We start from the raw sequence: 8,238 nt of genomic DNA on the forward strand, positions 1-8,238 counted from the left end.
CCACGGAGGTGGGAATGGAGCTGGATGGAGCTCAGCCATTGGCATGGCAGGGCACAGGGCAGCTGCTCCTTCTGCTGGTGCTTCTCCCCCTGCTTCCCCACAGCCAAGCCCCCTTTGGGGCTGGTTCCTTCCCAAACCCACACCTGAGGTGCTGGTGGCCTCAGTCCCTGTCTTGGCACAGCTTTGGGGTTGTGGAATGAGGGCTCTTGCTGCGATGACACATGCTGGGAGCCTGGAGGAGCGATGCCAGAGTGGCAGTGGGAATAAACCCAATATTCCCTCTGGAGAAGCACATTTCTATCCGTGACCCCCTCTGCTTCCCACAGCTCAAGAGAACAGGCTGAGGCCACTATAGGGATTGAGCCTCCTTAACCCCATCAGTACCAGGGCTGGTTTAATCCCCCCATTCCCCACAGCTGGAGCCTGCAGGTGAGCCCGAGCCAATCCCCCCTGTTCCCAAAGCGCTGCTCCTGGAGCTGTAACAATGAGACCTTTATTCATCCTTCACATGGCATTTTCCCATTACCAATAAAAAATAAAAGGCCTGACCCACAAGAGCGGCCCCAGCAGCCCCCGAGCGATGGGGAAGGGGGCAGCGGGTGGCCCCATGGTGTGACAGGCTCCAGGACCCCGCTGTGGGGCTGAGGCGTGTTGGGGGGGGTGAATGTGGCACCAGGTGACAGGGAGCTGGGGATGGATGGCATCTATGTGGCCTTCTCGTAGGTGCGGGTGGACACGACATTGCCCATGGTGAGAGTCTGGGGGTAGAAAGGGGGTGTTAGTTGTGCTGCTGGGGCAGCTCCTGCCTGGCCTGAGCCCTTCTGCATGGAGCCCCAGCCTGGCTTGGGTTGAAGGGACCTTAAAGCTCCTCCAGCTCCAACCCCAACCCCTTCCACTGGAGCAGCTGCTCCAAGCCCCTGTGTCCAACCTGGCCTTGAGCACTGCCAGGGATGGGGCAGCCACAGCTTCTCTGGGCACCCTGTGCCAGCGCCTCAGCACCCTCACAGGGAACAGCTTCTGCCTAAGAGTTCAGCTCAGTCTCCCCTTTGGCAGGTTCAAGCCATTCCCCTTGGCCTGTCCCTACATCCCTTGTCCCAAGCCCCTCTCCAGGTTTTCCATAGCAACACTCCCCGTCTTTTTTAAAGCATGAGTGCATCCCTTACCTCACACCATTCCCATCATGGCTATTAAATACATTATACATCACAATTTTGCTTCCTATATCCCCAAAGCAGTTTTTCTCCCTGGTTTTCCCACTAATCCACCCATTCTCAACACCAGTATCACTTGTTCTCCTTTCAAACCATTCCTATTTCCTTACCAGGATTAACTTCCCGTCCTTCAGCTCCCGCACCAGTGATGTCTCCTTCCCATCCCACTTCTGCACATGGACCAGTTTGCCTCCATCCAGCGTGACCAAGGACTGAGGGGAGAGAACAAGACCCACCATTACCAAGGGCAGGTACTAAGGGATGTATCAGGGATGGAACCAGGGCTCTGATCCGAACCAAAAGGGCCTGGGAAGGGTTTTGGAGGGGCTGACCCAGTAACCACCTGCGCTCCAGGTGGAGCTCAGCACCCAAACCCTGCCGCTGCCAAGGTTACCGTGAGCCTGGGGCTGTGCCAGGGCCACATCCTGCCCTGTGCCCCACACTGGGTCCCCCCATGGCTCTGGTTCCTCCTCCCCAGGGCTCAGGTCTCCCCATGGTGCTGTTCCCACCCAGGCTCTCTGCGCACCTCTTCTTGCACAGGGCCCCACAGCCCTGGACCCACACATCCGGGTGCCCCATAGCGTGGCAGCCCCACAGCCCCATCCATGCAGCCCCATGGCTCGGGCAGCCTCCTGTGCCCTTTGGCCACCAGCCGAGGAGCACCCGAAGGGCACGTCCTGGGCTGTGGCAGGGGCTGGTGCCGGTCACATGCTGCTCCAAGCATAGTTTCCACCAGCTCCAGCCAGTGTGAGCAGGGATCCGCTGTGGACATGGATCTGCTTTGGACATGGATCTGCTGCCCTGTATCCCCCTGGCACCCATCCCATTTCAGCCCATCCTCACTCCGTGCCCTGCTCTTGCAGGGCTGTTTTGGGGCTGGGGAAGGGGATTTGTGACCAATGAGCCTCAATCACGGCCCCCCCACACCCAGAGCTGCCTCCTGGGCTGGGGGGCACAGGGGCTGCCCCATGCACAGTGTATGTAATAGTGCATGGGATCAGCTGCTGGAGCTAGGGAACAGCAGGGGCAGTGCTGCAAGGGACAATGTGCAGGGGGGAGAGGCCACGGAAGGAGCTCGGACCCTACTTGAGGTGGTTTTGTTTGCTCTCATGGGGACAAACAGCCCCATTGGGTTCAGCATCATCCAACTGCCCCATCCCTGCTGCAGCTCTGCCCAGAGGGGGCTCAACCCCAGCTCTGTGCCCCACTCCCTGCCCTGGAGCAGGGACAATGCTGCCACCCCACACATCCCATTGCCTGCTCTTGAGCAAGCCCAGCCCTTGCACAACCTCCCTGCCCTCCCGGGACACCCCAGCCGAAACCGGGATGAATGAGACCGGGTTTGAACCCCAACCCTGGAGCAAAGAGGCTCCATCCTTCCCTCGGCAGCAAGGCTGGAGCCCCAGAGCCGCGTGGTGCAGCATCCCATGGATCCCAGCGCTCACCTTGACGTGCCTGTCGTCCGCTGTGGTCTCATCGAACTCCTCGCCCAGCTTGAAGCTGATCTCCGTGTTCTTGAAGGTGCTCTGGGTCTTCACTGTCACCTTGTCCCCATCCAGCTCAATGATGGTGGTGGGCTTGGTGAACCCGGCCACCTGCCGCGTGGCAAAGCCCACGCCTGAGGGCGCAGGGATAGGGTGAGGGTGTAGGGAGGATGCAGCATCATCCCCCAGCATCACCCCATGGTTGTGGGGGGGCGAGCCCCGAAACTCCCCACCCGTGCTCCTGGCGACCCCCAGTGTTTTCCTGTTTGGGAAGGGCTCTGGGATAGGAACAATGGGAAAAGGGGCTGGGAATGCAGCCACTGCAGCGCCCAGCGCCGTGCATCGGGGGGGGTTCACCAGTGTCACCCCCTCATGGACCACTCGTGATGTGGGATGCACAGAGGTGCTGTGTATTTAGGGGGGTGAAGATTGGGGGGGGTGAGCAGCTCCCAGCCCCCTCCCCCCGCGACCCCCTCATAACCCACCCCCCATAGCAGCGCATAATGGGGGGGGGATATGGATACAAACCACGCCGAGGGCGATGCCGGCTCCAGCCCCCCCCAACCCCCGGTACTCACCCAACGCCTTCATGTACTCATCGAAATTGGTGGTTTCCACGAGCCTCCAGGTGCCCACGAACGCATCCACCATGGTGGGGAACTGGTGCGGAACTGGTGCGGAACTGGTGCGGGACTGGAGCGGGGCTGGAGCGGGGCTGGGGCAGCGGCTCCGGCAGCGCCCGACCCGCAGCTCACGTCCGGCCGCGCCGCCGCCTTAAATAACGTCCCCATCACATGATTGGAAAGAGCAAGACCCGCTCCAGAAATACCCCCCCACAACCCCCCCCCCGGCTCACACAGCCCCACAGCGCCGTGGGGCAGCGGGTCCGGAGCAGGGTCGGGGCCCCAATGGGTCCCCAGTGGGGGTGATGGGGAAGGGGGGGGGTGAGCCCCCAGGAGGGGTTGTTTGATGTGGGGATGGGGGGGGCAGTGGTGCCCTTAGGGGGATGTGTGCTGAGGTGGGGGGGGGGGGGGGGGGGGGCATGGGGACCCCTGCTCCATGTGTGACCCCAGTGATGCTGCTGGGGGACACTGGGGACAATGGCGGCCATGGGACCCACACATGTCCCCCGTGTGCCCCCTTTTGCTTCGGGCTCTGGTGGCAGTGGGGTCTGTCCATCCCCATCACTTGGGGGGGTCCCACTTTGGGGCTGGGGTGGCCTCACCCCCATGGCTGCAGTGTGATCCCCAGTTTTGGGGGCAGGGGGGTCAGAAGGGGGTGAGGGAGGGGCCGGGGACACCTCCTCCCTCTCTCCGGCCCCAAGGTGTCATTGCAGGCACCCAAAAATAGCCGGAGCTCGTGTTCAGCCTCCTCCCACCGCGCTGCCTGTGATGGGACCCATTGCAGTGGGGAGATGGGGACAGACCCCGTGGGGTGGGTGACATGGGGTGCCCCATGTGTGCTCCCCCCCCCAACCACCCCCTGCAGCAGTGGGACCATGGGATGTGGATGAGCACATGTAGGGCACAGAACACCCGTCCGAAGGGACACCCATGACAGGGACAACACGTATGTGGGTGCCAATGCACATGAGTACCCCTGCACATGAACATGTGTGTGCACACCTGCCCCTGCGCATGGACACGGATGCACACGGATGCACATGCATGGATACCTGCCTATAGGAGCACCCACATGCATGGATACCCATGTACAACAGCACGTTCCATGTCCATGGACACCCATGCCCGCAGGCACCCACACATGCATGCCCATGAACATAGGTAGCCACACACATGGACATACAGACACACGCTTGAGCACCCATACACATCATCACTCCATGCACATGGACACTCACCCACGGGAGCACCCGTGCACATGGGCACCCATACTCACAGAGACCCAGCACACACATGAGCACCCATGTGCATTAACACGCATGCCCATGCACATGGACACCCACCCATGGCAGCACCCATATACATGGACATCCATGCACATGGACCTCCATCCACATGAGTGTACATGTACATAGCAATCCATGCACATGAACACCCATGCACACATGAACACCTACCCGCAGGAGCACCCATACATATGGTCACCCATGCACACACATGCACACTGTGTGCACAACACCCATGCACATGGATGCACAAAGGTGCTCACACTTGGGTGCTCCATGCACAGGGGCACCCATGAGTGCAGGTACCCATGAACAGGGGCCCCCATGCACACACACATGAACCCACACACGTGTTGCCATGTCCACGTTGGCTGGACACGGTGACCCCACATGTGGCCCCACACCAGTGTCCCTGAGCCGCTCACCCTCAGAGTGGTGGCCAGAGTGGACCTGGGCTTTGGGCTTCCTTTGCTGGTCCCACAGCGACAGCTATAGGTGACCATGGGGATGGAGATGGGTCCAGCCCAATGTGCGAGCTCTGCCTGGCTCCAGGTTCCCACCGGGAAACCCCAGGCTGGGCAGGATCCAGCCTCCCAAGTCCTTCCCATCCCCTCGGGGGTCCCCATCCCACCCAGTTTTGGGGAGCAGAGCCTGGGAAATCCCGGCTCCATCTCACACCCCTTATTCCAAAGCACCGCAGGACCCGTTTGCTGCTGTTCCCCTTCCTGGGTTTTCCGCAGGGAATACAAGGGGATCCCAGGGCTCTGGGCATGGGCACCCATGGGTGGCTCTGGCACAGGGGGGATGCTCTAAACAACATCACCCTGCTCACCTCCCTCCCCCCCCACATCACCAGCATCCTCCTGTGCATGGAGCCAAGACCCCCATACATAGGGCAAGGACCACCCTCAGCAAGGTGCTGTCTGCCTTTGCCTCAGGGCTGGGGGGGGGATGTTGGGGTTGTGCCCCCCCTTGGAAAGGCCCCCGCATCGCACAGTAAACAGGCGAGGAGACAGAGGTGGTACCCAAAACATCACAGTGAACACCACACTCAGCTGAGACACCGCAGGCTGCTCCTGCCCCCCCAGAGCCGCCTGCGCTCGGCTCTGCCGTCCCAGGACAAACACATTCCTCCCTCGAGTCCTCGCCCCGGGTGGGAATTGCCCTTTGGGAATCATCGTGGCAGGTCCCCGTGCGATGCTCGCCCCACGGCGGGGGGATGATGGCAGCACCGAGGAGAACCCAGCGGACTCCGGCCGTGCCAGGGAAGCCAGGCTGATGCTCCACAGCCTCCTCCTTCCTCCGCTGGTCAGCAATGGACCCCCCGGAGCGGGGTTAGGATGTGTCCTTCAGCTCGGGGCTGGGGGGCTGCGGAGGGGGCACCTCCGCCGAGGGCGACTGCATCTCCTGAGCGCTGCCTGTGGGAGAGAGCAGGGCTGAGAGCAGGATGTGACCCATGTGTGTGTGTGTGTGTGTGCTGGGCTGCACCCCAGAGCGGGGTCCTGCCCCTCTGCTGTGCTCTGGGGAGACACCACTTGGGTCCTGCATCCGGTTGTGCTGTGTTCAATGTAACGAGGACATGGAACTGATGGAGCAAGTCCAGAGGAGGCCACAAGGATGCTCAGGGCCTGGAGCAGCTCCTGTATGGAGCCAGGCTGAGAACATTGGGGCTGTTCAGCCTGGAGAAGAGAAGCTGTGTGGAGAGCTCAGAGCAGCTTCCAGTGTCTGAAGGGGCTACAAGGATGCTGGAGAGGGACTCTGCATCAGGGACTGTAGGGACAGGCCAAGGGGAATGGCTTGAACCTGCTCAAGAGAGGGGAGACTGAGCTGAGCTCTTAGGCAGAAGCTGTTCCCTGGGAGGGTGCTGAGGCGCTGGCACAGGGTGCCCAGAGAAGCTGTGGCTGCCCCATCCCTGGCAGTGCTCAAGGCCAGGTTGGACACAGGGGCTTGGAGCAGCTGCTCTATGGAAGGGGTCCCTGCCCATGGCAGGGGTTGGAGCTGGAGGAGCTTTAGGGTCCCTTCAGTCCAACCCAGGCTGTGGTTCTATGCTGAGCAGCCTCAGTTCCTGCCCTCCCCACACCATCCCCCATGGCCCTCATCACCCACCTGCACTCAGGGACATCTCTGCCAGCTTGAGGGGCAGGTCGGAGGGGCTGACCCCGGCCGGAGAGCCCAGGATGTCAGGCAGAGCATTGCGCCTGCCTGTCCTCCCGGAGGATGCGAAGTCCAGCACGGGTTCCACCTCGGTCATGTTAACCCTGTGGGGACACATCCCTGCCCATCAGCCCCTGGAGCACCGAGGATGAGCTGTGAGGTCCCTCCCGATCCAACCCATTCCATGGTCATGGAGAACCAGGGTCCCTCCAACCCCTCCATCCCCAGCAGCCTTACCGGGCACCCTCCAGCCTGGCCTGGTGCTGTGCTTCCCCCGTGCTCTGCTCCCTGCCTTGGTGCTTCCTCCTCCCAGGGGCTCACAGGCAGTGAGGGACCCCCCGGTAGATGGGGACCACCCGGATGGGTCCTTCTGGCTCCAACCTGGGGGGAGGCAGAGCAGGGGTCAGCAATGGGGCTGTGCAGGAGGGAGCTGCATCCCCATGGGGGGTACCCGGAGCTCCCAGCACCCTCCTCCCTGCAGGGCTGGGATCCTTTGTTGGGGAGATGGATGAGGACAGGGATGGGGACATGGAAGTGGATGTGCGGGTGGCACAGGGTGCCCAGAGAAGCTGTGGCTGCCCCATCCCTGGCAGTGTTCAAGGCCAGGTTGGACACGGGGGCTTGGAGCAGCTGCTCCAGTGGAAGGGGTTGGAACTGGAGGAGCTTCAAGGTCCCTTCCAACACAAACCAGGATGGGATTCCATGGATCTATGGGAGCAGGGCAGGCTGAGAGGGCACCGCAGCATGTGTGTGTGCATGTATGGCATCCCCTGGCACACGTGTGCATGTGTGTGCACCCCATGTCAGTGCAAGGGGTCCCGTTAGTGCCAGGACTGTGTCACCCCCTGGTCACAGAGGTTCCCATCACACATCCAAGGTCACATCCTCCATGTGGCATCAGTTGTGGCTGCCCTGACCCTGGGCACCAAGACACAGGCAGCATCCATGTGGGTGCTGGAGCAGCCACCGTCTCCCACTGTCATCCATTGGGAACAGGGGCTGGGCTGACACCCAGTGCGTGTGATGGTGCACACACACACACACGTACACTGGTATTCACACACATAGTCATGTATGCACACATTCAACTACACCCATGCACACGTATACATGTATACACACATGGATGCTTGCATGTTCACACACACAGCAGGACAGGAGCCCCACTGAGCTGGATCAGCGCCGCTTCCCAGCAGCTCCCTCTGGCTCAGGACCTGCAGAACCAGCAATAAGGAGTCTTCAGGCTGGATCCTGCCCGTGTCCATCCTGCATCTCCAGGGACACGGGGTCTGGGTACCAGGGATGCGGACGGGGGTTCCATCCTGTCCCTTCCCCATGCAGAGAGACCAGAAAAGGTGCTGGGACCCTGCAGGGGTTGTTATGGATGGGGATCCTGAGCACTGCTGGGTGCAGCATCACTGTCACAAGGAGCCCATCGCGCTGTCCCCATCCCGCTGCATCCCTGTGTTCCTATGGGAGC

The 8,238-nt window shown here is 61.4% G+C and overlaps 2 protein-coding genes across 2 annotated transcripts; both read right to left on the reverse strand.

Annotated features, from left to right (window-relative positions):
- Positions 1–477: 477 nt before the first annotated feature.
- FABP3 (fatty acid binding protein 3) lies at positions 478–3,460 on the reverse strand. The gene is made up of 4 exons (XM_034069238.1): positions 3,274–3,460; positions 2,657–2,829; positions 1,322–1,423; positions 478–758 (listed from the first exon to the last, which is right to left on the reverse strand). Exons 1-4 carry the CDS (start codon positions 3,344–3,346, stop codon positions 705–707), a joined length of 402 nt encoding a protein of 133 aa, XP_033925129.1. The 5' UTR covers positions 3,347–3,460; the 3' UTR covers positions 478–704.
- Positions 3,461–5,939: 2,479 nt separating this feature from the next.
- On the reverse strand, positions 5,940–6,855 carry LOC117436993 (cAMP-dependent protein kinase inhibitor beta-like). Its single transcript, XM_034069310.1, has 2 exons — positions 6,711–6,855; positions 5,940–6,022 (listed from the first exon to the last, which is right to left on the reverse strand). Exons 1-2 carry the CDS (start codon positions 6,853–6,855, stop codon positions 5,940–5,942), a joined length of 228 nt encoding a protein of 75 aa, XP_033925201.1.
- Between the last annotated feature and the right edge of the window lie 1,383 nt (positions 6,856–8,238).

Source organism: Melopsittacus undulatus, chromosome 14, assembly GCF_012275295.1.
Source record: "Melopsittacus undulatus isolate bMelUnd1 chromosome 14, bMelUnd1.mat.Z, whole genome shotgun sequence".
NCBI classification, from domain to species: domain Eukaryota; kingdom Metazoa; phylum Chordata; class Aves; order Psittaciformes; family Psittaculidae; genus Melopsittacus; species Melopsittacus undulatus.

Coding starts and splice junctions, on each gene's coding strand:
- FABP3 (XM_034069238.1), bottom strand. CDS start 3,346: ATGGTGGATGCGTTCGTGGGCACCTGGAGGCTCGTGGAAACCACCAAT. Junction 2,830..3,273: donor TGAGTACATGAAGGCGTTGG/GTGAGTACCGGG, acceptor CTGCGCCCTCAG/GCGTGGGCTTTGCCACGCGG. Junction 759..1,321: donor AGGACGGGAAGTTAATCCTG/GTAAGGAAATAG, acceptor TTCTACCCCCAG/ACTCTCACCATGGGCAATGT.
- LOC117436993 (XM_034069310.1), bottom strand. CDS start 6,855: ATGACCGAGGTGGAACCCGTGCTGGACTTCGCATCCTCCGGGAGGACA. Junction 6,023..6,710: donor AGAGATGTCCCTGAGTGCAG/GTGGGTGATGAG, acceptor TCTCTCCCACAG/GCAGCGCTCAGGAGATGCAG.